General features: G+C 55.3%; 10 protein-coding genes across 10 annotated transcripts; 6 read left to right on the top strand and 4 right to left on the bottom strand.

Moving 5' to 3' along the window:
- Window positions 1-235: 235 nt before the first annotated feature.
- On the top strand, window positions 236-5,765 carry UV8b_06221 (uncharacterized protein; the record flags this gene model as incomplete). Its single annotated transcript, XM_043143718.1, has 6 exons — window positions 236-313; window positions 394-460; window positions 552-932; window positions 995-1,083; window positions 1,143-3,614; window positions 3,693-5,765. The coding sequence occupies 6 exons, from the start codon at window positions 236-238 to the stop codon at window positions 5,763-5,765; spliced, it is 5,160 nt and encodes a 1,719-aa protein (XP_042999653.1).
- Window positions 5,766-6,472: 707 nt separating this feature from the next.
- On the top strand, window positions 6,473-7,872 carry UV8b_06220 (uncharacterized protein; the record flags this gene model as incomplete). Its single annotated transcript, XM_043143717.1, has 2 exons — window positions 6,473-6,575; window positions 6,719-7,872. 2 exons carry the CDS (start codon window positions 6,473-6,475, stop codon window positions 7,870-7,872), a joined length of 1,257 nt encoding a protein of 418 aa, XP_042999652.1.
- Window positions 7,873-8,099: 227 nt separating this feature from the next.
- On the bottom strand, window positions 8,100-8,815 carry UV8b_06219 (uncharacterized protein; the record flags this gene model as incomplete). Its single annotated transcript, XM_043143716.1, has 2 exons — window positions 8,100-8,440; window positions 8,578-8,815. 2 exons carry the CDS (start codon window positions 8,813-8,815, stop codon window positions 8,100-8,102), a joined length of 579 nt encoding a protein of 192 aa, XP_042999651.1.
- A 2,200-nt stretch (window positions 8,816-11,015) lies between these two features.
- On the bottom strand, window positions 11,016-12,837 carry UV8b_06218 (uncharacterized protein; the record flags this gene model as incomplete). The annotated part of the gene is made up of 3 exons (XM_043143715.1): window positions 11,016-11,716; window positions 11,811-12,410; window positions 12,777-12,837. The coding sequence occupies 3 exons, from the start codon at window positions 12,835-12,837 to the stop codon at window positions 11,016-11,018; spliced, it is 1,362 nt and encodes a 453-aa protein (XP_042999650.1).
- A 753-nt stretch (window positions 12,838-13,590) lies between these two features.
- On the bottom strand, window positions 13,591-14,598 carry UV8b_06217 (uncharacterized protein; the record flags this gene model as incomplete). Its single annotated transcript, XM_043143714.1, has 1 exon — window positions 13,591-14,598. One exon carries the CDS (start codon window positions 14,596-14,598, stop codon window positions 13,591-13,593), a length of 1,008 nt encoding a protein of 335 aa, XP_042999649.1.
- A 438-nt stretch (window positions 14,599-15,036) lies between these two features.
- Window positions 15,037-16,194, top strand: UV8b_06216 (uncharacterized protein; the record flags this gene model as incomplete). Its single annotated transcript, XM_043143713.1, has 2 exons — window positions 15,037-15,073; window positions 15,140-16,194. The coding sequence occupies 2 exons, from the start codon at window positions 15,037-15,039 to the stop codon at window positions 16,192-16,194; spliced, it is 1,092 nt and encodes a 363-aa protein (XP_042999648.1).
- Window positions 16,195-16,281: 87 nt separating this feature from the next.
- Window positions 16,282-16,635, bottom strand: UV8b_06215 (uncharacterized protein; the record flags this gene model as incomplete). The annotated part of the gene is made up of 2 exons (XM_043143712.1): window positions 16,282-16,476; window positions 16,540-16,635. 2 exons carry the CDS (start codon window positions 16,633-16,635, stop codon window positions 16,282-16,284), a joined length of 291 nt encoding a protein of 96 aa, XP_042999647.1.
- A 318-nt stretch (window positions 16,636-16,953) lies between these two features.
- Window positions 16,954-17,897, top strand: UV8b_06214 (uncharacterized protein; the record flags this gene model as incomplete). Its single annotated transcript, XM_043143711.1, has 3 exons — window positions 16,954-17,096; window positions 17,154-17,338; window positions 17,410-17,897. 3 exons carry the CDS (start codon window positions 16,954-16,956, stop codon window positions 17,895-17,897), a joined length of 816 nt encoding a protein of 271 aa, XP_042999646.1.
- Window positions 17,898-18,599: 702 nt separating this feature from the next.
- UV8b_06213 (uncharacterized protein) lies at window positions 18,600-22,350 on the top strand (the record flags this gene model as incomplete). The annotated part of the gene is made up of 2 exons (XM_043143710.1): window positions 18,600-22,210; window positions 22,290-22,350. 2 exons carry the CDS (start codon window positions 18,600-18,602, stop codon window positions 22,348-22,350), a joined length of 3,672 nt encoding a protein of 1,223 aa, XP_042999645.1.
- A 963-nt stretch (window positions 22,351-23,313) lies between these two features.
- Window positions 23,314-25,450, top strand: UV8b_06212 (uncharacterized protein; the record flags this gene model as incomplete). Its single annotated transcript, XM_043143709.1, has 10 exons — window positions 23,314-23,365; window positions 23,440-23,568; window positions 23,692-23,697; window positions 23,826-23,986; window positions 24,355-24,431; window positions 24,539-24,635; window positions 24,698-24,785; window positions 24,850-25,146; window positions 25,259-25,339; window positions 25,422-25,450. 10 exons carry the CDS (start codon window positions 23,314-23,316, stop codon window positions 25,448-25,450), a joined length of 1,017 nt encoding a protein of 338 aa, XP_042999644.1.
- Window positions 25,451-26,067: the final 617 nt, after the last annotated feature.

Below are 26,067 nucleotides of genomic sequence, written 5' to 3'. Positions count from 1 at the left end.
AGAAGCAGGCGGTAGGTGGGGCATTGGGGTTGTGCCACGTTCCCTCTGCTCTTTGCTCGCATATGCAAGTGCTTGCGCGCGTTGTGACGCGATCATGTTTCAACTGCCTACCGAGAAGAAACAAACTCACTCAGCTTTCTAGGATACGTCTTTCTCCGCGTGCAGTGAGCTGCACGAATGATATACGAGCCTACATGCGCGCGAACGTCTGGTTCTTGGGGCTGGACTGTCCAATATGACGACTCAGCTACTGGCCAACGAGTTGGCGAACCTGATCCAGGAGAGCAAGAGGAAACATAACGACTTGAGACAGGTAGGCAACTGCAAAGCCTATGGGTCTCTTGGGCTTCGCCGGTTCCCCTTTGACGACTTGTCCGTTGACAGTAATGGCAGGCAGCTGAAAAGTCTCTAGAAGAGCTCAAACATCTGGGCAATGTGTCCGAGCAGGCAGCCCCCGAATGTATGAACTGCGTCGCATGTCAAATAGCTTCCTCGGCAGGCAGCAAGCCGCCAGTCATAGTCGGGCAGTCACCTAACCGATTCTTCTGCAGTAATCTCCCAAATTCCAAACTTCGTCAACCCTTTCATCATAGCATGCGGTACCAAAAATGCAAAATTCACGGGCATCGCCATCGTTTGCCTCCAACGCCTCATCGTCGCCCGTGCCTTGCCAAGAGCCAAGCTCAGTCAAGTGCTAGAGGCGTTGATGCAGGCAGCATCGGCCGGTTTGGACGTGCAGCTCAAAATTCTACAGGCTTTGCCATCGCTACTGCAGAACTACTCGTCAGACTTGCAGGGAGATTTGTTGGTGACGACACTGAACGTCTGCTTCACGTTGCAAAGCAGCAAGAATGCAATTGTCAACAACACAAGCGCCGCTACATTGCAGCAACTGGTTGTCTCCGTCTTTGACAAAGTTGTTTCAGAAGATAGTTCGTGTCATTGCCTACACGATTGGGTCCAGAAGCGATCCGATGCTGACCAATTTCCCCAGAGAACGGCCCGGTCAGTTCCGTAGCTGGAGAGGCACCTTCTGCAGATGGACCGGTTCAGCTTGGAGCAGCTGCCCTGGATGCATACAGGGTGAGTCTACACGCTTGGGGCACATGCCGAATGTACCATCGACTAATGAGGCGAGGCAGATATTCAACGACTTGTGCCTCATGACGGAAAACCAACGACCTGAATTCCTTAGATTTTCGAATTTGCCCCAAACGTTCGGCTTGGAACTCATAGAATCAGTCATAACGAACCACGCCTCCGTATTCACCACGCATCATGAACAAGCTCAGATCCTCCGTGCTACCGTTTTGCCACTTATTGTGAGCGCCCTGAAAGACGAACCCTCGTTTGCCACAACCGTAAGACTTGTGCGTATTTTGTACACGGTGCTTCGACGGCATATCGATATTCTACCAAAAGAGTGCGGGGATGCTCTTGACATCCTCACTCCCCTGCTGGACCAGGACTCAGTGTTGTGGAAGAGAGCGTTGTGCATGGAGGTCTTTAGGGGCATTTTCGGTGACTATGCGTTGGTTCGGAGGATTTATTCGCTCTTTGATGCCCAGAAAGGCGAGAAAGATGTCATAAAATCGTTGGCGGCAACCTTTGTTCGCCTTAGTACTGAGAAACCGACCGTGATTGGGCTCGGCCATCAGTCGACCGTGCCCATGAGCTTCTCGTCCAGCGGTTCTGGTACGTCAACCGATACGGCAATTCTCGAAGCGGGCATGAGTGGCATCATCAGCGGCGCAATGGGCTCCGAGGCTTCTCAAACCGGCATCAGCATGCAGTGGAGCTCCATTCGCGTGCCCTGCATTGATCAACTCGACAAGACTGATCCGCCGCCTATCCCTGAATCCTACGTTTACAGTTTAGTTCTGTCTTGTCTATCGTCACTCTCCGATGGCCTGGCGAAATTCATTTTGCCGTTGACAGTCCCGAGTGAAAGCCGCAATCGCCGCAAAGATGCCAAGTGGGAAAATGGCCAGGGAGCTTCAGCATCTGCAGGAAAGAAGCAAGGCAGTCTGGAACGATCTGCTTCTTTTAAGAAGAACCCAGCTCCTGTAAACCCACTCCAGCTGCACGATCACTCCATGTACGAAGACGTCAAGATATGTGCGGCCATTGTCGATGACTGCTGGCCTGCCATTCTTGCCACTTTTTCGACGTTCTTATATGCCGCGTTAGATTCAGAGTATTACCATAATTTGGTCCGAGCTTTCCAAAGATTCGCGCACGTATCGGGTCTTTTGCAACTCGCTACCCCCAGAGATGCCTTCTTGACGACCCTTGGCAAATCGGCGGTGCCTCCTAACCTTCTCACGGCTTGCCTCAACTCTGGACAGGCCCGTCCAACAACGCCAAGTACACCATCCGACGCCGCAAACACACTCTTCAATAATGCTCGTGGTCTATTGAGTGCGGAGGCGCTGACTCCAGCTTCCCCTTCGACCGAGAAGCAATGGCACGCTTCTTCGTTTGACGCCGGTGCTGGGAACTTGAACACGCGGAACCTTTTATGCTTGCGGGCGCTTCTCAACCTCGGAATCGCATTAGGCCCGACCTTAGGCCCGGCCTGGGGCATCATCTTTGAGACTCTTCAGCAGGCAGACTTCGTCTTATTCGCTACAGGCAGCATGCCAGGTCGAACCCCGTCCATCAGTCGTGGTGTCGAACAAGCAAGCGATGCCGATGCGTTGATGCACAACTTCAGCCACGAGATAAAGTCAGTGGAGACTGCTGCCACTAGGTTGATTGGAAGCACAGTCGACTTTCCCAACGAACCATTCATTGAAGTTGTCCAGGCGATATGTACCCTTCTCAACGGATCAGGCCCGGAGAAGTCAGAGGCAACGGATTCAACCTCTCCGACGACTGCCGAGCAGCAAAGACCGTCGAGTCACGGTCACCGTCGTGTCTTGAGCTTCTCAGCCACTGCGCCTACATCTGCAAGCCAGGAGTCTCTATTCGCGCTGGCCAAACTGGGCGAAGTTGCCACGGTAAACCTGGAGAGATTGCTCATGGACGCGCCGGAAAGATCTGGGTGGAACATTCTCATGCAGGGAATCGTGGATACCGTTGCTTCCCCAATATTAGGTGCGCCGGTCAGAATCAGAGCGGCAGAGACGTTGTCGAAGCTTGCTTTGAAGGCAGCAACAGTGACACCTTCGATGGCCGGTGCAGAAATAGGAGCAGTCCAACTTCGCTTGCTGTCAGCGTTGCGGGATGCCGTTGCAACCCTCAACAAGTCAGCGCGAGCCGCATCGATTTCTAGCTTCGCAACTGACATTGATGTTCACCGAATTCTTCTCGAGGGCCTCAGAAGCATAATCGAGGGTTGTGGTCAAAGCCTTGTCAGCGGCTGGGACATCACCTTTGACATAATTGGCAGCGGATTTATCACCCCGACTGTCACTCAGGAGCACCGAAAGGACGTTGGAAGTGGCTTACTTTCCACGCGTTCTCCGAAGCTGACTCGCTCTGCATTTGGATCCCTGCAACTTGTTTGTTCCGACTTTTTGTCGTCCCTCCCAAACTCTTGTTTTCTTATACTGGTTGAAACTCTGTACAAGTTTTGCTCTCAGGATGACGACCTCAATATCGCACTTACGGTAAGCTTCGGGAGAAGAGAAGTTGGGGGGGGAGAGTTGCCCCTGGTGGCATTGCAGTAGGTGCTAACAAAAAGGTAGACTGTCACCTTTTTCTGGATCTTGTCCGACTTTCTATCCGCCAAGGCAAATACGTTGGAGATTACCGCAAATCTTGCGGGCGCGGCTGGCGGATTTGAGCTGGAGAAGAAGGCAGCCGATCGTACCCATAAGGAATCCGACGCGGCGCTGTGGATGCTACTCCTTCTACGACTAGCGGCAGTAACGTCGGATGAGAGACTGGACTTGCGGAACTCGGCCATACAAACCCTTTTACGAATATTTGACGCGTACGGTGACCGCTTAAGCCCAGAGGCTTGGTCAACATGCGTCAAATCGGTCATTTTCAAACTATTTGCGTCTCTTGAGAAAGAGCTCCAAGCTGCCGCAGATGACGAGGTCGACGAGCGAGACCGAGCGGATTGGCACGGTACTGCCGTTGTGATGATAGGCGGTATCGCAAGGTTACTTGCCAATCACATCGACAGTCTCACCTCCTTTGCCGACTTCAACCACCTATGGCGCGAGCTGCTAGGACACTTTGAAACTTTGCTTGACTTGGAGGTTGCCGAGATTAACACGGCTGTGTTTCAGGCATTGAGCCACGTCCTCTCACAGGACAAGGACAGTAGGGAGCCACTATTCAACAAAACCACAATCGGGGCTGCTTGGGAACTGTGGGCGAGAGGGGTTCCCACCTCGAAGCCAAGAGACGATGACAATCAAAAGTGCCTGGTAGCATATGTTGCTGCTCTGAGAGCAATCTACAAGCTCATGCAAGCTGATCTCACCGCTGATACCGTCGAACGCATGTTGGCTCTGCTGCGTCAAACCACGGAAGAGGCATCCGTCGGTTCGTACGTCCAGGACACAGAACATGCTACAGCTCTACAGACTCAGATATTGGCAGCTGTGGAAATGGTCAGGACAGATGTAGACGGCGTCCCGTCGGCCTTGATTGCTCGCGTTTCAGAGTTGATCGCGCTGGCATATGATCGGGACCTTTTCACGTCAGGATCCAAACGCACCTTTGTGGCCATGTCCAAAGCGAGCATGAGACTTGTGGAAACTCTAATTCTTCATCATGCATCCGACAAGGGCATCTACAGCAGTGGGGCCTTTTCAAAGGCAATATCGGCTCTCCGGATGCCAATCGATCTGAAGTACGGCTACCCCATAATTACCAAATCAGTACAGCCCTGGAAAGTGGCAACGTCGTCGGTCCTCTCTATTTTGAAGGCTACCCTTCCACATATCGGTTCCGTAGAGATGCCTCGACCAACCGTGCAGGATATTTGGATGAGTGTGGTTGCCTTGGCAGACGGCATCCTCAGTGCAGAGTGCGATGATGACGCCGCTCCCGCGGGAGTGGTGATGGAAGAAGATGAACGTTTCGACATGTCGTCGTTCCGCGAGCTGCGAGACCTGCTCATTCCCTCCCTGGGGGCAGAATGCGTCCCCAAACAGGCGCGAAAGGCCTATGCTCAAAGCCTCTTTAAGAACTCTGTCATCCACGATTTCTCACCGGCGGAGAGTGACATGTCTGCCAGAGTGGGTGAGCTCAGCCTATCCTCGTTGTACACGCCGCGACGGGGTCGCACGGTTGCCGTGCTTCCCACACGGCGCAGGGCCGTGGCTTATGCTGCCTTCGAGGAGCTGTTCTCCTTGGTGTCTGCAAACCAAGAGCACGAGGACAGACAACCCACGTCAAAAGGCGGTCGATCAAGGTCAAAGGACGAGCAATCGGGCCAGGACGCGATTGCTCTTCTCAACCGTATCGCCAGCACCGCAGCCCCTTTCCTGATGATTCGGTGTGCGCTCCCCCTCGGAGCTTACGTCGCCGATCAGCCGTTGCGAGGGCGGATGCCTCAGCCTCTGAGCCAGCGCAAGGAGCTGATTTGGACGCTGACGAGGCTGGTGCGACTGGAAAGTCGTGGGGAAGCCATTCCATCCCTGGACAAGGCTGGGGGCGAGCGCAAGAAGCATCTGTTGCGGCTGTACCCGTTGCTGGTGAAGGCAGTGGGCGTGGGCGTGGGTGTGGGCGGGGACGAGGTGGTGTCGAGATTGCTTGGGGAAGCCTTGGAAGCCATTGGAGGAGAGCTGGGGATTGTGTGATGCTGCAACGCGGCGAAGGATGGGTTTTTTGCCGTTGTTTGCCGTTGTTTGCTGTTGGTTAGTAGTCGAGACTCGACTACGTCAAAAGTTTGAAACCTTTGTTGGAGAAGATGGATGACATTGTGCTCAAAGGTCAAGAGAGCGGGCACTGCTAGATGCTACTGTGATGGTGCCGCTGGATCCGGCGGGCCATCGGAGGTAAAGCCCAGGCCGCTTTCTCGGATCCTCTCGAAGCCAGCCAGCGTCATCTTTGCCGCTGGATCTTGGTGTCGGGATCAAGTGGAGCTGCCACGAGCCCCGTGACAATGAGGTTGTCTGACATGGGACTGCAAGTTCCCGCCCAGGCCACGTGACCGCAGGCGTAGCATAGAGACTTAAACACAGGTAGATAGATACCTTGGGAGGCAGTCAGGCAGGTAGGTACTGTTACAATGCACGATGCAAAAGTGTGACGAAGGACATCATGCTTCAAGTGATTGAGCTAAGCGACTGTCTGTGATAGCAAGAGTCCACATAGCTAGAATCACGTGACAGGTTCTTAAGCTATCCCATGGATGCACTCAATCAAGCCTAGGGCATCTAGTCGCCCCACTAAAAAATGTCCGAGTTTGACGACGAGCCTCGGGGTTCCGTCAAAGGATGCTTCTTGCTACCCTCCTCATCCCGTTACCTCGATCCGCCCGTTTCTTCGTCAAAGACCACCAAACATGGGCAAGTCATCCAAAGATAAGCGCGACGCGTACTATCGCCTGGCCAAGGAGCAGGGCTGGAGGGCCAGAAGCGCCTTCAAACTGCTGCAACTCGACGAAGGTGCGTTTTCGACCCCGCCGCAGGACCGGCACGGCACGCACACGGGTGCATGATGACGGATTTGTCTTTGGTCGGGGGGGGGATCATCACACGCCCTCTCGCTCCGCAGACAAGAGCTAAGGCCGTGTGCATCATCGCCGCAGAGTTCGACTTGTTCGCCAACGTCTCGCGCGTGGTGGACCTCTGCGCCGCCCCGGGCTCGTGGTCGCAGGTCCTCTCGCGCGTGCTCATCAAGAACGAGACGCTGGGCCGCAAGCAGTGGCAGGACCAGGAGGCGCGCCTCCGCCGACGCATGCTCGCCATGTTTCCCGACGCCGCCGCGCCGGCGCAGCAGGAGCGCGAGCGCGAGCGCGAGCACGAGCGCACGCCCCGGCCGCCGGGCGAGGACGTCAAAATCGTCGCGGTGGACCTGCAGCCCATCGCGCCGCTGGCGGGCATCACGACGCTCCGCGCGGACATTACGCACCCCGCCACGGTGCCCCTGCTGCTGAGCGCGCTGGACCCGGGGCGCGACGGGGCGGCGGGGGGCTCGGCGTCGCCGGCGTCGCGCCCCGTGGACCTGGTGCTGAGCGACGGGGCGCCCGACGTGACGGGCCTGCACGACCTGGACATTTACGTGCAGAGCCAGCTGCTGTTTGCGGCGCTGAACCTGGCCCTGTGCGTGCTCAAGCCGGGCGGCAAGTTCGTGGCCAAGATCTTCCGAGGGCGCAACGTGGACGTGCTGTACGCGCAGCTCAGGATCTTTTTCGAGCGCGTCGTGGTGGCGAAGCCGAGGAGCTCGCGGGCCAGCAGCATGGAGGCCTTTATCGTGTGCCTGGGCTTCAGGCCGCCGGCGGGGTTCCGGGCCAGCTTGGAGGAGCCGCTCGGCGTGGGACGCAGGCTCGACGACATGGTCAAGGCGAGGCACGGGCAGCTGCCTCTGACGGCGCAGACCATCCTGCAGAACGCGGAGACGGGCGCGTGGGATGGCGAGCCGGAGCCGCGGCCGGGGATGAAGACGGGGACGGGGAAGCTGGCTGCTGCTGCTGGCATTACGGAATACGAAGTCTACGACGAGACGGACGGCGGCGGCAACAGCGGCGACAGCGGCGACAGCGGCGACAGCGGCGACAGAAGCACGCGATGGATTGCGCCTTTTATTTCCTGCGGAGATCTCTCGGCCTTTGACTCGGACGCGTCGTATCTCCTGCCCGAAGACCATGTCTCTCTCGACCCCGTGCAACCGCCTATTGCGCCACCATACAAACGCGCGGTGGAGCTGCGCGCTGCCCAGTCGTCCAAGGCCGCGAGGGAATAAGGAACAGGCAAAGAAGAACAAAATTCCAAAAAACCTTTGCCTCCCTTTTTTGCTCTCTCTCTCTCTTTTTCTAAACAAAGGTTAAAAAAAAAAAAAAAAAAAAAAAAAAGAGCTGATACAAGAAAGACAAAGGCTCAAGCCATGCCAAGGAATCATTCGTCGTCATCGACATCGTCGTCGTCGTCAGCCCCATGCCGGCCGTTGATGCGCCTACATACTGACGTGTGCTAATGTTGCGGGACGTCCTTCTGGCCCCTGCCGCCCATCTCCAAGACGACCAAGCCTGCCGAAGGACCTTTGTCAAAGTCGACGGCGCCAAGGGTCCGCTGGTACATGCGCGCGGCAGCCCGGTCGTGGGTCATGAGCATGAGCCCGCGGAGATTGGGCCATTCGTCGACCAGCTCCTTGAGAGCGCACATCATCCAAGAGGCGAGCCCGCGCCGCTGAAACTCCTCCATGATGAAGACGTCGGTGAGGTATGCGATGGTGACGTAGTCGGTGACGATGCGAGCCAGACCAATCATTTTGCAGTTGGGGCCAGTCATGCTGCTGGGCACGCCGCCGTTGCCTGCACACGCGGGGGGGGGGGGCGGCCGAGCAATCCATTAGCCTTTTGCCTTTTTGCCTTGATGATTCTACCATGTCATCGGTTCGGCAGAGGTGGTCGGGTGGGCGGGTCAACAAGGGGAAGGGGGGGGCGCCTACTCTTCATCTCCTCAGCGGTATCCGGCACGTGGAAGAGGGCCAGGGTGAGGCAGTTGTCGAGCATCTTGCGCATCTGGTTCATCTCGAGCGGGTCGTTCCACCACATGAGGTCCGAGTCGAAGACGGCGTTGACGACCTTTGCGTCGAGGTGCGTCTTGTCAGTGGTGAGGAAGAAGCGGTCTCGGCACCAGGACCGGGGTTTTCCCTCTGGTTGAAGGACGCAGCCTCGGGAGCCCATTGCTGGCGATGCGTGTGCGTGTGCGGATGCGTCTACCGAGTCGTGCCTGCAGGCCAAGGGAATGATTCCTTTTTTTTTTTTTTTTTTTTCCTCCGTCGAGGACGTGGCGCAGAAGGGGGATTGCTGGGACGCGGCTTCGCCTCTCTAGACGGGGGCGGTCGGGCTGTGGGAGTAGCAGGACAAATCAAACACGCGGCAGGTCAACGGGGCAGACGAGAGCATTGTCCAGAAGGATGCGATTCTGTGCTGCCACGGCGTTGACGGAGTGTATACGGCGCTTTGGGGGTGCTGCCGAGAGAGGAGTCGAAGCGCAGGATTTGGGGGGCGGGCGGACAGGAAAGGGAGCCAATCTACGCCTGGGGGCCCAAACCCAGAGACTTTAATAACAAAACATCAATACCTACATACCTCCTGCCTACCTACCTACCTAACCTAACCTACCAAGAGGGGGTTCGTTTGTCCAGGTGGCTTTTCGCCTGGGTCCGTCTGGGGAAGCCGCCATCGTGGGCTGGCGCACCCTCGCCGGCGCACGGCCACGGCCCACGGCCCACGGCTCCTGCACCAAGGCAAGGCAAGGCAAGGCAAGGCAAGGCAAGGCAAGGCAAGGCAAGGCAAGGCAAGGCCAGGTTAGGCCAGGCCAGGCCAGGCCAGGCAAAAGAGCCCCAGCGCCCGCCTTTGCGCGCCGGCTACCCACGGCGCCTGGTGCGCGCCCTCGCACCCCGTGACCCGAGCCACCTGCGCTACGGCCTTGGACCTTGGACCCCCCCCACTCACTTCCCAAGCGGAAAAAAACCCCCCGCGCCGCCCCGGGGGTCCGCCCCACCAAAGGCCCCGGGCCCGAGTCGCCGCGTACCTTGGCCTGGCCGAAAGCGGAAGGTGGCCGTAGAAAAAAAAAAAAAAAAAAAAAAAAAAAACACAGGAGCGGGGGGGGGGCATGGGGCATGGGGGCATCGCACGCGCCGCGATGTTTTTTGTTTTTCATTTTGCAGCTGGGGGTTTTTTTTCTTTTTTTTTTTTTTTTTTGGGGGGGGGCGGCGCGCGGTGGGATATGTAGATTTCTGCTTTTGCATTCCGACGCGGAGCGGCGATGTGTGCGTGCAAGTCGCTGGGTCCCCCTGACGCGTTCGTTGGTTGTATGTTGGTTGCATTTGCGTTGGCGTGCTGCTGCTGCCTTGCGATTGCGGTGCGGTGCTTGCTTGTGCCCCTGAGCGGTGTGGCTGGGCGGTTTGCCTAGTGCGGCCGTCGACAGAAAACTTCAATCCTCTCATTCCCCCTGTCGATATATATGCCGCTGGCCTTTCCATCTCCAACACGCATCGACATCGACATCGACATCGACATCGACGTCGACGCCAGCGCTAAACCGCATCGGCCACGCAGCTGGCAAGAAAAAAAGGCACCCACCCCGCCGGAGCGTCAAGGGAACGCCCGGCTCTGGAGTGCTGCGCGGGCGTGCAGCGCGCGCGCCGCCATCAACATCAAATTTTATCAATGGCTGGCCGGCTGGCTGCACGTGCTTCTCCGCGTCGGGCGGCGCTGCTGCATCCATCGATCGCCCAAGCTGCTCGCTCGGTCGGCCGCGCCGCCTTGGTCTACGTACGGGTACGACGGGTACGGGCGCAGCACGCAGACGGACGTGAATCCAGGGCATGATGATGATCCGGCAATGCGCTGCGCTGCGCCTCCAGCAGCAAACGAACGGTCCTCGGATGCAGCGCAAGGGGCCCAATCGTGGCGGTCAACAAGGGCGACTGGGCCCCGCCGTCGAGCGCGCGGCCGCGGAGGATGCGGTGACGTGGTCGGTAGAGATGGCCATTCCTGCGGCGGGAATGCTGCGTGGCATCGTCTCGGCAGGACCAATTGCCAAGTCAAGACCTTTTACACGTTGAGAGTCGCAATGGGAGGTCACCGAGGCAGGCTGCATTGCGTGAATTACCAAGCCGCGGCGCGAAATCGTGTAAAAAAATAGATAGTACTATCCCATTCCCCCCACCACAACTAGAATACAACCCGAGTACACGAGCAGGAGCCGTCTTGCCCAGAATTTCCCCCAACGTCACACTGGCAAAAGGAAAATGTACAAAAGGAAACGAACAGCAACAAAAAAGAAAAGAAAAAAAAGAAGATAACAACCCGAAGAGAGGCACAGTGGACGAGGCAGTGGACAAGGAAAAAATGAAAAAAAAACGAGCAAAACTTTTCAGTGCGAGCAGCCAGTGTGCGACAGAGCCATCTTCTTCCAGTGGTCACGCTCAGCCTCCAGCGCCGCGATGCGCTCCTCGAGCTCTTCCAAACGCTGCGCCTTGCGCTCACGCGACTTTCGAGCGGCCAGGGTGTTGCGCGCTCGCTTCATGGCGACGCTGTCGTTGGGATCATCAATGACAATGGGCGGCAACGGCTTGTCTCGCTTGCGCGAGCTGACGCCGGCAACCGAAGAGTGGCGGCCACCGCTGGCCGGCGAGTTGCCCGCCTTGCTGCGGCTGCCGCTGCCGCCGCCAGAGCCGGTTCCCACAGAGTCCACGTCATCGCACTTGGTGCCCGGCGAATCCTCCGCGTCCGTCGCCTCACGGCCGCTAGCGGCAGGCTCCTGAGGAAACAGCGGATACCATGGATCGCCCGACCCGTCAAACTCGGCACTTCCAAAGTTCGGCGAGACATCAAATCCGTCCACGTCCGGAGACTCGTTGTAAATGGACGGAGAGGTCAAGGCCGTCAAAGCCGCAGAGTTGGGCGCCGACATGAAGGGGTCTTGCATGAAAAGATCATGTGGCGAGACAGTGCCCAGAGTGGAAGTAGAGCTCGACATGTTGCCATGGAAGTCTAGAACAGGAGCAACCGCTGGAGAGCAGAAACCCGTCGAGTCGCCACCTCCAAAGGCGGGAAAGTCGCCCAGGTCAACATCTGAGAAATATTAGCGACGTACAATCAAAGACGTTAGACATGGCAAAAGACCGCAGGTTGATAAGGTCAAAAGAGGGGGTGGGGGGGCACAAACCCGCAGCGTTCATCATCTTGGCGGATGTTGGAGTACTACCCGCTCTCTGGTCAAACAAGGGTACAGGAGGTCGAGTGATGCGAGGTCTCTGATGTTGCTTCAGAGAAACAGAAGACGATGGAGCCGACGAAGCGTAAAACTGGTTGGCGAAACCGGTTGCTGGAACAGAAGACGAGGATGAATGCCCAATGGCCTGGAGTATTTGGGCCACTCGCGAATTATGGACAGCTGCGGAAACTAGCTTGTCTTTGCGATTGCGATGCGAGTGACTGCGCTGGCAGGACAGTGAAGCCGAACAACGATTAGGGGCTTGACGAGGCTGCGGATTGTCGAACAAGACAAAATCCTGCTGGTTCTCGACAGGGCTCTGGCAAGGATGCGCGGACGGTGCCGGCAGGCTGGATGGGGAGTTGGGAAGCCATGTTGATTGGGGATCCGTGGTGAAGACTGAAGAGTCCTGGGCCAAAATGTTGGCGGTAGCAGGAGAACTCGAGCGGTTGCTGAAAGCAGTGCTGAAGTCCAGATCAACCAAGTGGTGAGCTGGATTGGGGTTGTGCAGAGTGGAGAGTATGCTGTTGAAGTCTTGGGACGGAATTTTGACTGGTCAAAAGGGGGAAACGCGCTAAAAGAACGAAGTTTACAGCATCTTGAGGACTGCCTGAGGCGCTGTTCTGGCTTGACTAGAGGGAAGTTGAAGTGATGGGGGAGGGTGAAGGACGAGGAGACGAGGAGACGAGAGGAGAGGTGGTGAGAAGCTCGGCATGTTTTGTATTTTTCTCAGGCAGCAAGGAGTTGAGGACACCATGGATTCGCGGCCCCTGGGGCCAGTGGCAGAGAAGAGCAGCTGGGGGCGCCCCACCTGGCCGTTGCTAACACGCTTCCTCACGGCTCGCGTACTGGCCAGTTAAGGGCTTATGTGCCGACGCCCTGCCAGTAGGTAGCGGGTGGGTCCGGTCTGTGACTCACACTTTTCCGCGTTAACCGCATCGGGGACTGTGGGGCAGCCAATCCAGCCAGCTTGCAGCATGGCGCAGCGAAGCGCAGCGCAGCGAAGCGCGCAGCCCTGGGATCCACCAAAAAGTTGTTTTGATGAAAAGTTCCCATTGTCGTGAAAACTCTCCCCCTTGGCTTTCATGTCATTTCCACACAAGAATGAAGAATGAATTGACTTTTCCCCATCCTTGCCAGGCAACATGCCGGACCTCCGCGCCAGTGACCCGTCCATTGCTCCGCTGCAGTTCCCTAGTGCTCGTGCTTGTCCTCGGACTTGTGCTGCTTCCCACCCACCCCTTCATCCCCACCCACCACCCACCACCACCGAGTGCAATACCTGGAACTCGGTTGCAGCGGTGGACCGTGGGAGATTACTTGCTGACGCCGAACCAACAGCCAATTGGTCGTGTTAGTAATGCATCCAATCGAGACCCATTCAGCACGTACTTCGAGAGCAGCCACAGAGTGAAACCGAGAAATGTGCCTGGTTACGAGTCAAGAATAAGGACATTTGGAAGTAGATGATAGGCTTTGCTTTGGTCGCTTCGCAGGCAGCAAGCGGACAGCAGACCCAAGAACGGTAGTGCAGCCATGACGCTCGTCAACCGAGTATGTGGCCAACAATGCATCGTCACCAACAAGGCAGTCAGAGGAATTTTTCATTGACCAGCCAGTCCCACGGTGTGCATCCATCATTCGTCCTCCCAAGTCCGCAGTCCGTACGACATGGCTTCCGCCGCCTCAACACCCGCGCCGCAACACAGCAAGTCGCCGGTGCCGGTCGTCCTCATCGCCCATCCTCGCCTTCCGCCAGTTTGTCCAGGAAGTTGTCAGCCTGGCGCCGAGCCCTACGCGCTCCCATGTCTTTCCGCCGCTGTTCAATCTCCCGACGTCGGGCCTCCTTCAAATCAAGTCGGGATTTGCGCTCCTGTTCCGTCCGCTGTCGCTCGTTTGCCAAGTCTCCCATTTCCTGCTCGCGTGTCGCTGCATCCTGGCTAAACTTGTAAAAGCCTGTTCCCTTGGTGCGGATTTCGCTGTCGGCGTCGTAATGCTTCTGCTCCGGTGGTGTCGCACTGCGGTCCCGTTTTCGAGCGAGCTCCTCCATCTTCTCGGGATCCTCCGGGTTGAACGCCATGGCCTGCACTGCATCCCCGTAGATGAGGTTCGTCGGCGCCGCTGGCCGCGCAGACATGCGCTCCAGCTCTTCCGCACCTAGCCATCCTCTCCTCGCCCGTCGTTCCATGCGCTCCTTTTCAGCCTTGGACCCTTTCCTCAACCGCCCGAACTCATCCTCGTATTCAATCACTTGGTCCGCATCCCCGTCGTCGTCGTCCTCCTCCTCCTCCTCGGCCTCATCCGAGCTGGAACTCGCGTAGTCTTTGTTCCCTTCCACCGTCTCTGCCCATTTCCGATCAAAGTCCACCAGCGGAGCCGTCTCGTTGTCTTTGGGCACGTAGTCTCCTCTCTTCATTGCTGCATAGATTCGTGCCTTGTCCTCCATTTTCCGCCTGGAACGTGCTAGTTGCTGGGATTCTTCTTCTGTACCAGAAACGTCCTTGATTTTCAGTTTGTTGTCCTCATGCTGCGGTTTGGGTTCCTTTGGGTTGTTACTGCGAGCAAGGTCCACCTTGTGCTCCTTTGATGGTCTTTTCCGCCCCGGCTGGGGACCAGTCGACTTGGCATTCGACATGAGCGATGTCAACTGTGCTGTGAAATCAAGAGACGACGCAAGGGCCGTGGATTTTTTTTGCTTCTTGGCGGGCCGTTGGCCGTAGAGGTCCGGGTCTTGAGGCATGTCGCTTGTTCTTGTTCCAGCAGCAAGATGAAAATGCTGCGTGATGGAAACTGTAGGCAAGACCAGGTCGGTGATGATGAACAGAGCCCTGTTTGGCAGGCAGTAGTCCCTTTCCCCTTTGTACCGAACAAAGACGGTAAATACACAGCAGCCTCTGCCGGTGGATGTCTCGTCGTAATATCCGCTCCTTGTTAGAACTTCCCTTACATCAGCGTCAAGTAAGTCATCTGTTCACCTTGTGTATGCAGTTGCATTCCACCAAGCATCCTGCTGAAGAAAGGCAAGGAGCTATCTCCGCCACATCCAGCCACAGTTTCTGCTCGTCAGCCACACCAGCCACCCTGCAAACCCCTCCCAAGTCCCCTCCCCCGCTGTCGGACAGAGAAGGTATCTTCTTTCTCCCAGCCAACTACAATACGCTTTCTCTTGGGGTCGACAATGGCAAATGCAAACTCCATCTATATTGCTGTTATTGGTGGGTAATCAACTACCTTCTCTGTGCCTCGACCTCATTTCGGCGCTAATCGCCACATGAATATAGGTGCCGGCGGAGTGGGCCAATGCTTCCTATCCCAGCTACGAGACTTGGCCGTAAGACGACCTTCCCCGAAGCTCAACCTCTGCTACATCGCTACCAGTCGAAAAGCTCTCTACAATGACGATTACTCGCCCCTCAATCTGGGTCAGGCCATAGAGACATTGCGCAAATCCGCCAAGTCCTCCACTGGTCTCGCTGAGCTTGTCGCCTATCTTACCAAGGCTCCGGGGAAAGCCATTGTTGTCGACAACACCAGTTCCCAGGATGTTGCCGAAGCGTATCCTATGCTCCTCGACGCTGGTATCAGCGTCGTCACGCCAAACAAGAAAGCCTTTTCTGGATCGTACAAATTGTGGCAAGATATTTTCATGGCTGCCAATGCTTCGGGTGCCAAGGTCTACCACGAGTCCTCCGTCGGTGCCGGACTACCAGTGATTTCGACGTTGAAGGATCTTGTAGAGACTGGCGACCAAGTGACCAAGATTGAAGGAGTGTTCAGTGGCACCATGTCGTTCCTATTCAACTCCTTCGCCCCGGTCGGTGGGGGTGGTGGTAAGTGGTCGGACGAGGTCAAGAAGGCAAAAGCTCTCGGCTACACCGAACCTGATCCGCGGGATGATCTCAACGGCCTTGACGTTGCCCGTAAACTGACTATTTTGGCCCGGTTGATTGGCCTGCCGGTTGAGTCGCCGACCTCGTTCCCTGTCGAGAGCTTGATTCCACAAGAACTGGAATCCTGCGCAACGGGCGATGAATTCCTGGAGAAACTGCCGGCTTTTGATGAGCGTATGGATGAGAAGAAGAATGTCGGTGGTGGCAAAGTCATTCGTCTTGTTGGAAGCATCGACGTGGCATCAAAGAGTGTCAAGGTTGGCCTCGAGATTTTTGACCCTTCCCACCCAATTGCCGCCTTGAAGGGAAGCGACAACATAATTTCTTTCTACACAAAGCGATACGGGGACAAGCCGCTCATTGTCCAAGGCGCTGGCGCCGGAGGCGATGTGACCGCTATGGGAGTGACTGCGGATCTGATCAAGGTTATTGCCCAGATTACCTGAAGCCGACATGACCTTATCAAACACCTGCACAGACATCAAGACGGACAACTCGAGGCCTTTTTTTTTAAACCCAAAATCTGGGATGCTCTATTTTTCTTTGCGATTCTTGGCTTTTATTGGCTTTACTGCATCAGCCGATGGGCTAGTAGCAGTTGTTCGTTCGGTTGAGCTGGACCATGTCTGGACGTCGCTGGGCCTAGAGATATGTCTCCATAGCCACAAAGCTATATCGATGATGAGAAAAAATACAAGCGGTAGAATAAAGATGGTTCCAATGAATGCCTATCAATCATGCAGGGTATTAGAGTTGGTCCGATAAGAGGAAGACAAAGTTTCTAGGCATACGGATAGAGCGGAGATTGATCGGACGATGAACGAGGCTGACTGAGGCAAGACAAAGCCGTTAAAATTCCATAAACTCGGCTGAATGATGTCGGACATATTGAACCGACAAGTAAGCCAGCATGGGAATTTTTATGGATACGGACGAACGAATTTGAACCTTTTAATGCAAGATGCGGCTGAATGGAGTGTTATTAGCTTCGGTGAAAGGGTGACGGACTTTTGAAGCTGACTTTCAAAGTTCCAAACCCCTGACCAAACCCGTCACCCGTGGGGAGACCCAGTGGCAGCCCTCACCGCCTGCTCTATTCGAATAGTTTCACTCCCAAGGTCTCTGCGGGAGAAAAGTGGCTTACCAGCAACAAACGACTTCTACTTGCTGCCTCGTTTAAGCAATTGTTGTCAAAGCTCCTTAAGATGCCCGGAGCCGCAAATAAACGGGCGAACCGTGAGCGATTCAGCCACAGCAAGGATGAAGATGGAATTGCCAGGTTGCCCCGGAAGCGCTTCTACCGTCAACGGGCTCACGCCAACCCGTTCTCGGATCATATGCTCGAATAGTATGTCCACTGCGACCTTGGCTGGTATTCCACTGGCATAAACTTATCAGAATATAGCCCTGAATCGCCGGATGCGATGGACTGGTGCGCGCATTATCCGATGTACGCAATCCGAGACGAATCGGGGGGCTCTGGCCAGTCTGCAAAAATGAGCAGAAGCGTAGAAGTCGTCGATATTGGGTGCGGCTTTGGTGGCCTGCTCGTTGCATTAGCTCCTCTCTTTCCAGATACTCTCATGCTGGGTACGTCGAGTGACCTTTTACTGGAGACGGGACAAGAGAAGCAGCATCGGTTACTGATGGGCGATTTCTAGGATTGGAAATTAGAACCAGTGTCACCCAGTTCGTCCAGGAAAGGATATGGGCGCTGCGAGAACAAGGCGACGGCAACGACTTCCAGAACGCCGCTTGCATACGCGCGAACACCATGAAGTTCCTTCCCAACTTTTTCAGGAAGGCTCAACTAAGCAAGATATTTATCTGCTTTCCCGATCCGCATTTCAAGTCCAGGAAGCACAAGGCTAGAATCGTGTCGACAACGCTGAACTCCGAGTACGCGTACGCTCTGCGACCAGGAGGCATCGTCTACACCATCACCGACGTGGAGGCTCTCCATCTGTGGATGGTGCAGCACTTGGATGCTCACCCTTCTTTTGAAAGAGTTGCTGACGACGAGGTGGAGCGCGATCAATGTGTTGAAGTCATGCGGAATGAGACAGAAGAGGGCAAGAAAGTGACGAGGAATAATGGCCAGAAATTTGTTGCTCTGTTCAGGAGGGTAGAAGATCCACCGTGGGAATAAGATGATTGTCCGTGTGGAAAAAGAACAGATCGTAAATTAAACGCCTCATCTACGACTCCCCGTGCTTTCCCCAGAGTTTCTCAACAAATGTTGAAGATGAGAGATACCTTGGAAACCTGTGTGCTAGGCGAACAAACCGGAGACGAGACTTGGTGAAAGTGTGCCATCTGAGATTTACAGTACCTGTAACCGCGGTCCAAGGACATGCATGGTCTATTACGACACGATGTCGCCGAATCATGTAGATAAAACCTTTCAACTTGAGTGAGTATGTACCCTGGAGTTTTGCAAGTTGAGGCTTCCTGCATGGCAGACCCATCCATGTGGAGCATTCCTCGTTGGTACGCACGTTTACCGCAGCTCCTTCAGCCTGTTGGTACGACAGCTAGGTGCCTTTTTGGTTCTTCGATGCCTGTCCCTTGGTGATGCAGTACATCACAGATACCCACACCCTGGTTACAGGGTAGCTCAAGAATGTTGCATGTATCGATAAAGCTGTCACCAGACAGCTGCCGAGCATGCGACCTCCCTGCAACTAACTCCCAGGGCAGGAGGCAGCTAACCAACCTTAGGTCGCTCGAGCCCAGCCCCCCCCCCCCCCCCCCCCCCCCCTGCTGCGATGATGCTAACCTCCCACCTTGACTGTCTACTCTACATATCCGTCAATTGGATGATGCAGTCTCGTCGACACAGGCCACGGCTATGGACCTGAGGCGCAGAGATGCCGCTATCGCTGCCGCAGCAGCCTTCACATCTTGGGCCTACGCAGCCAGCTGGTTTCCCGTGCTCCGCTGGACTGGTTACGCGTTCATCAGTGGTGTCCTTGCTGCCGGCCTTGGACTTGTCGCTATCCTGCTATTGACGTCGCAAAGGCCGAATCGTGAGCGACCGATGGCCCCCAGGGTTTCCTTCATTCACGCGAGCCGCTGGGACCAGGAGATTACCGCCTTGAAAAAGCGCCAAACCTACGAGAAGCAGTCTCTTCTTGACCTAGGAGCTTCACCGCAAACTGCAAATGCCGTCGACGGCCTGCTCGATTTGATAGTCCGTGACTTTGTCACTATCTGGTACTCTCATATCAGCCCCAATCCCGTCTTTTCGGACGAGGTCGACAGGGCGATCCGAACAGCAGTAGCTAGTCTAATAGAGTCGCTGCGATACAAGGATTTGGCAGAGGTTGTGACGAGCCGCTTGACTCCCATTCTGACGTCGCATTTTCGAGACTTCTACGATGCCGAAAAGTCAGTGCGAGGAAGGAAGCTGAACCGATCCGTGACAGAGTCGGAGGAACTGGACTTGGCTATTGCCTCAAAATACAACGATGGGCGCCTACATCCGGCGGCGTCTTTATCCTTTCCCGATACCAAGATGGTTCAGCAAGATTATCTGCGGTCACTCTCGGAGCGAATCTTGCCCAGAATTCTGCCCGAAAATATGCTTGCGAGTCGATCTGTTTCCATCATCATTCGAGAAATCGTCAGCTGCGCCGTCTTGTTCCCAGTCCTTCAACTGCTATCGGATCCCGACACCTGGAACCAAGTCATGGAAAACTACGGCCGCTCCATGCTGCAAGACAGATCAACAGTCCGGAGGCTCAGAGCCGCACTCGATCAACATGCCTCGCCAACACCCCAGACCATGAGGTTGACGGTGGCACCGCGCCTCGCGGCCGGAGATCCCGAGCGCAAATTTGAAAAGTTCATCCGCGGCATCCGAAAAGTCAACAATCTGTCCGATGCACGTCGTTTCCGCAGCGAAGTTGCCAGTCAGCTGAAACGCGATTCGCTCCAAGAGAAGCAAGATCCCGTCTACCTGCGACGCCTTGAAATGGGCAAACGAATTCTAGACCAAAAGGTCCATCAGTTGGCGGCCGGGGCTAGTCGTCAGCTGGCCACTCTCGGCACGGAAGCCATGCCGAGCGCCACAACATCGCGGCTGGAAAATGTCTCCCTTGTTGACCTTTTGAAAGATGCATCCGGGCTCTCGTATTTCATGGAATACATGGACCGCCAGCATTTGATGTCCTTGGTTCAGTTTTGGCTCGTGGTAGATGGTTTCCGCAACCCGCTGGAAGATGACGGCCAGGAAGATGACATTGACCCCTCCAATCTGCTAATGTGGTCCGAAGCGGACAGGCATGATCTGCAACAAATCAACCAAGCTTACTTGTCGAGGCCCGAGTTGCATGTGCCCGAAACTTCGAAAAGACTAGTGCGGCAGTTTCTCGAGGCTGGCAAGTCTGCCACTCCCCTCCAGTATCACAACGCTAGAAAGTCAATTTTGAGGGCCCAGAGCACAGTGTTGGAAGAGATGCAGTCTCAGCATTATCATGGCTTCAAGAGATCCGATCTATACTACAAGTGTCTGGCATCGCAGGAAACGTCTACAGCAGCCATGGCACCAGCTCCGATGGCACCGGCTTTGCCCCCCATCAACCGAACCTCGCAGCCCTCTCATCCCAAGCCTAAACCGGTGTCCCGGTTGGCAACTTCGGCCTCTAGTCAAGTACCCAGAAGAAGCGGTTCTGCTGCTGACCTCCAAAGAGTTGACGGAAGCGCAATTGTTCCAGATTCGATAAACAACCCGCGTCGGTCACTAGATGCGCCCGCATCAACGCCGTTGTTTGACGATGACGAAATAGAAACTGATGGCCCAACGGATTCTGTTCACAGCCTGGAGCAGGAACAGGCACCACACCTAGCTCCAGATACGCAAGTCGTCCAAGCTGTTGAAGCAGCCCTCAACAACATCATGGGCGACGAAAGACCGCAAACAGCAGAAGCCCTGCGGGCCTCTTTGTTCGGAGATGCGGATTACAAAGAGGCTCATCTCCTGTCGAACAACGATCGCGAGTCAAATCGAGGGTCTGTGGATTTGGGGCGGCCACCTGTTGCGAGTGCCAAAGACCACGAGAAGCCCAGTTTATCTTCTTTGGGCCTGGTGAGCGCCGCGTCGAGGATTGGTGTGTTTGTCGACGACGATTTATTTGGTGACGAGGACAAGTATCTCGTCGACGAAGACGAAGACGATGGCGCTAGCGCTATGGAAAGGACCGAGGAGGATGAGGTACATGAAGCCGCACCGGGTGATCTCGGCCTTGCCGAAGCTATCACGGCTCTCACCAATGATATAGATCGTCTGGTCGCCCAGGAAGCCATCATCAACTCGTTGACCCGTAAAGCCGAGCTGACCAACAACACGTCAGAATTGCGCATTTTGCGCAAATCCAAGGCAAGTTTGCAGAGAGAAATCCGACGAAAGGAACTTCAGCGCCAGCAGTACGTGGTTCAGGAAAGCGACAACAGTCTCTATGGTCGCTCCACAATCAAGATCAAGTCGATCCAGGTGGGCAGGGAGGGAGACGGCCGTGAGTTTGCCATGTACGTCGTCGAAGTGCAACGCAACGCAGGGGAGCAAATGCCTGCGGCATCCTGGATCGTCACGCGACGATACAGTGAGTTTCATGAGCTCAACCAGCGCCTACGATCCAGCTATGCCTCTGTGAGGAATCTAGACTTTCCTCGGCGAAGAGTGGTTATGAAGTTTCAAAGCGAATTTCTGCGCAAGAGAAGAGAGGCTCTAGAGAAGTACCTTCAGGAGCTCCTCCTTCTGCCGGAAGTCTGTCGAAGTCGGGATCTGCGAGCCTTTTTATCGCAGAGCATCATCACGCCCGGCCAAGACATTGTGGATCGTGAGGACAAGAAGGATATTGTCACGCGGCTGTACGATTCTGTAGCAGACGGGATGGAAGACATTCTGGGCAACATTCCCGTCCTGGACCAAATCTCCGTTGCCGGCCAGAATCTCATTGCAGCAGCCACCAATCAACTCAACCCAGTGCCGCTCAATGCCAGTGAGGATACCTTTCCCGCCGCCGAGGCAGAAGCCGAACTGAACGCCTTTGAGAACAAGGAACTGGAGCCTTTTATCAAGCCCATCTGCGATATATTTCTGGAGGTCTTTGAACTCAACAGAGGGAACAACTGGCTTCGCGGACGCGCCGTTGTGGTGGTCCTGCAGCAACTCCTAGGAGGTACGATAGAGAGAAAAGTGCGCGACAACGTGAAAGCGCTACTGCAGGACGAGTCTATTCTACGATACGTCGCCATGATACAAGACATCATGTGGCCAAACGGAGTTTTGCAACGGGCGCGAACACCCCGATCCGCAGCGCAGAAAAAAAAGACGCGCACGGAGGCAAGCCTCATGCTGGCCACGCTGGTTCCCGATCTGGCTGGCAATGTAGTCGGGAGGGTGAATGCGCAAGCTGCGAGCCGTCGCATTTTTGCTACCTTGAACAATTCGCGGCTCAAGTACGAAATCCCTCCCCCCTTGCCACCCGGTTGGCTCTGCACGATGGTTTCTGACGATGCTGACACATGATGTTGCTAGCTCTCACTTGGCTTTCACTATGCTCGATGAAGTAATATCCATCATGTTTGACGATCTGTAGGCAAAATGACGGACCAAAAGCCAACCGGGTCGGCTTGCTATTCAGGGAAGTCCTTTGCCCTCGACGGACGAAGCGATAGACGAAGACGAGTTGGCTGGCCTTTGGAAACTGGGAAATATGTTGACTCTTGTTGAGCACACGGTATGGCGTTTCGTGGGGACATTTTGATCTTTTGATCCGGAGTCAAGGGGCCAGGGTTTAGAGTATACCCAAGTGTGATTCGGCGACGGCGTGGAGTTACATGAGCAACAAACACTGCCTCCTTGACTACCTCTTGACTGTTCATGGTTACATACACATACATCCACACTGATCAATCAAGTCAATCAGACATGACAGAGGGACATGCAGGCAAGTAAGTCATGCTGGACCTCGTGTGCTTTGCCGACGCGTTGCAGCACAGGAACCCACGAGTACTTGGGTACTCCGTTCCTCTTATTATGTATGACAGTCTCGTGGCCTGGGCGCATTCCCCGGCTAGAGTTACCTGGGTGATGGCTTTGGGGGAAAGCCGTCCAAGTCACCAATGAGACAAGCTTTTTACACGTCTTGTTGATCCAGGTTTGATTGCGCTTTCTGGCTCAAAGGTAGGTGTAGGTGTCTCATGTCAACTCTGTCAACTCTCGTCACCGGAGACATACGTGGTAGATGGGGCCCGCAGGACATGATTGGTTGGCTGTGCAGGGCAAAAAGGTGGGTCCCAACGAGGTCAAGCCGTTTTGCCAGCTTCCACCGCTCGCCTCAGCCTCTCAGTGTCGCATCCAGGTCACGTTGAGCTTTTCCCTTGGCTTCTCCTCACCTCTTGTCGCCCTTGAACCACGACGACGTCTTACCCGCTCCCCTGGGCTTTCCCAGACCACCTTTTGGATTTTGTCTTTCGCATCCCTTCCTGGCCGTCACCGCGCGCTAGCCTTTGCCACAGCATATATCCAGGACTCAACGAAAGCTCGTTTTCCCGCCGCCATGACTGAGGTCTCGGCTACCAGGCTCTATCTGGGCAACCTCCCACGCAATGGTCCTTAAAACCCATAGCCATCTTTCATCTCTACTTGGCCCCTTTGGATTCCAACTGACTCGCTTTCCCGGCAGCTACCAAGGCCGATATTGAGGCTCACTTTGCAACTCATGGCACCGGAGAAATCACCGAGGTGAAGCTGATGAACGGCTTTGGCTTCATCGAGTACAAGGACCCAATGGATGCCCGCGACGTTGTTCCGGGTTAGTCGACTCTTTTTCTTCTTCTTATTTCCTCTGAGCGCGGAAAAGGCGTCGGCTGTGAGGGACCTTATCTTGCCCGAACTCTGCTAACTGGGATGGCTTTGGTTGATCGCAATATCATAGCTTTTCGTACGTGGAACACACAAAAAAAAAAGAAACAATTCTCTCCCCTGGCCTTGTTGCACTGCGGGCAATCGCAGCGTCCGCTCGACAATTGGCCGTTGGTTAGCGTTTTTTTCACTAATATGGCTTTGTAGACGGATCTGACTTCATGGGGGAGCGCCTTACCGTTCAATTTGCCCGTGGACCCCGAAACAGGGAGGGTGGCTTTCCTGCCCATGAGCGTGCACCGCCTCGACCTCGACGAACGCCTCACAGGATGCAGATTACCGGTCTTCCGAACGAAACCAGTTGGCAGGTCTGTCTCCATCTCCCCGCTCTTTATCGCTGGACTCCTTGGACATGATCTGCCTTGCCTGTGTGATTTGGATCTTTTCTGCGCGCTGTCATGCTCTGGCGGGATTCGACGCTTTTCAAGACCACTCTGCTCCTCTTTACTTTGTCTGGATCGGCGACAAATCAGCCTTTGACACCCTTTGAGTCGAATCCTGGGTACCGGCTATTTGTTTCCTCATCCTGGCATATGGTGCTTTGAACTCGTAGCTGTTTCGCAACAGGATGCTGGAAGGGATCTACCTTGTCTATTTCTCCCTCTGTCTCTTGGCGTCACGCAGATCAACACCGGGCACTCCTAGGTACAAGGACTTACTTGGACTCTGATGGCAGGATCTGAAAGACTTTGCACGTCAACCCGGTCTTGACGTCGTATATTCCGAAACGGGGCGAGACTCGAATGGAAGAGGGTAAGTTCTTGCCAAGCCATCAAGCTGCTCGATAAAGAGATAAGAGGCTACGCTAACACGTCCTTTTCTTTTCTTTCTTTTTTTTTTTTTTCCTTGGTTCATCACAGTTTTGTTGAATACGAAACCGCTGCCGACTTGAGGACCGCTGTTGAGAAGCTCGATGGTCGCGACTTTAAAGGGAATCGTGTTCAATGCGTAGCCGATGTAAGCCTGCCCTCCTTTTCTCCCCGTTGAAGAAACATTGCTGAGCATGCTGGGGCGCGCAGACACAACCTGATATGCCACAACGGGATGGACGCGGCCGTTCTCGCTCGCCCGGTGGTGGCGCCGGCGGTGGTGCCGGCGGTGGCCGACGTCCGTATGCGCCCCCTCGATTCGATGACTACGATCGAAGAGGCCCGCAAGGCCGTGGTTACAGTCCCCGCCGAGATCCGGGGCCCTATGGCTACCGTGACCGGAGCCCAAGGCGCGAATATTACGACGACAGAGCGCGCTATCGCTCTCCACCGCGTGGGCCGCCTCCAATGGAAGACTATCCGCCGCCTCGCGGCCGCTATGACGATCCGTATCGACGGGATTATGCTCCCCCTCCCACCGACCCTTACACCAACGGTCGCCAATATGACCGACCGCCTCGTGATTTCGCCCCTCGCGAGCCTGCTTATCCGCCTCGCGATGGTTATTCTCGCGAATATGATCGCGGCGGACGGTACTGGTAAGTACCGTAACCCCCCCTTTCGTGTGGCTTCTGTTTGGTTTTCTTGGAGCCTACTCCTCCGGGTGGCAAAGAATTGGATGAGGAATGTGACCTTGGCTAATGGCTGCAGATGATTGGCCGTTGAATAATCCCGCAAGCGAGTTGTTTGTCGTGCAGCGAATATGGATAGGGCTGGGAGGACAACGTTTCGGTGCGTTTGCAGCAAGTAGGTTTTTCCGAAATGAGGTTCATCATGATGACACTTTGAGTGGACGTCTGGATTGGGCAAGAAGGAACAATTCGAGAAAATGCCCGACTTTGATGATGTTGCCATGAGACTTGAGGGGGGGAGAGGGTACGCTGGGAAGGGGAGCGCAGGGGGACATGTCACTGACGAGGCGACGAACCATGACTTGAGGGAAAATTGCGTTTCGACGTGGGCTGATCAGGAAAGGGTTCCGGCTTGCCGGTGGGTGGGAAGGGCCCTGCAGGGAATGGCCATGAGACTGTACGATTATCAGAATGTATGCCATGTTCTACTTTGCCTGGGAGGCGCTCCTGCGAGCTGTCTGGTGTTTGTCAAGTTTGGGATGCCTCTTGTCGAGACTGTCGCGGCAGACGACAACGACAAGGCTGGCTGTCCTGACTCTGCCGATTTTGCCTATTTTCCCTTTGCGTCCGTCCGTTTGGGGGCTACTGGGGATGGTCTCGCAAGCACGGATGACCGTGGTCAGTTTGAAGCTAAATTTGTTCTCGAATACTATACAGCTGCGCTTTCAGGTTTCCACTCTGCAACGCCCCAGTCCAGCAGCTGGCACCATTTCCAGAGCAGGCCGTCGGCTGTCGGCTGTGATGGAAAGGGCAGCGACAGGTTCAAAGGCCGGGGATGATGTGTCTTGACGAAGCTTGCGGTGGCCATGATGGGCACTAGATGGGCTC

Source organism: Ustilaginoidea virens, chromosome 5, assembly GCF_000687475.1.
Source record: "Ustilaginoidea virens chromosome 5, complete sequence".
NCBI classification, from domain to species: Eukaryota; Fungi; Ascomycota; class Sordariomycetes; order Hypocreales; family Clavicipitaceae; genus Ustilaginoidea; species Ustilaginoidea virens.
The sequence above is the reverse complement of the archived record's forward strand: the minus strand, read 5'-3'. Positions and strand labels throughout refer to the sequence as shown.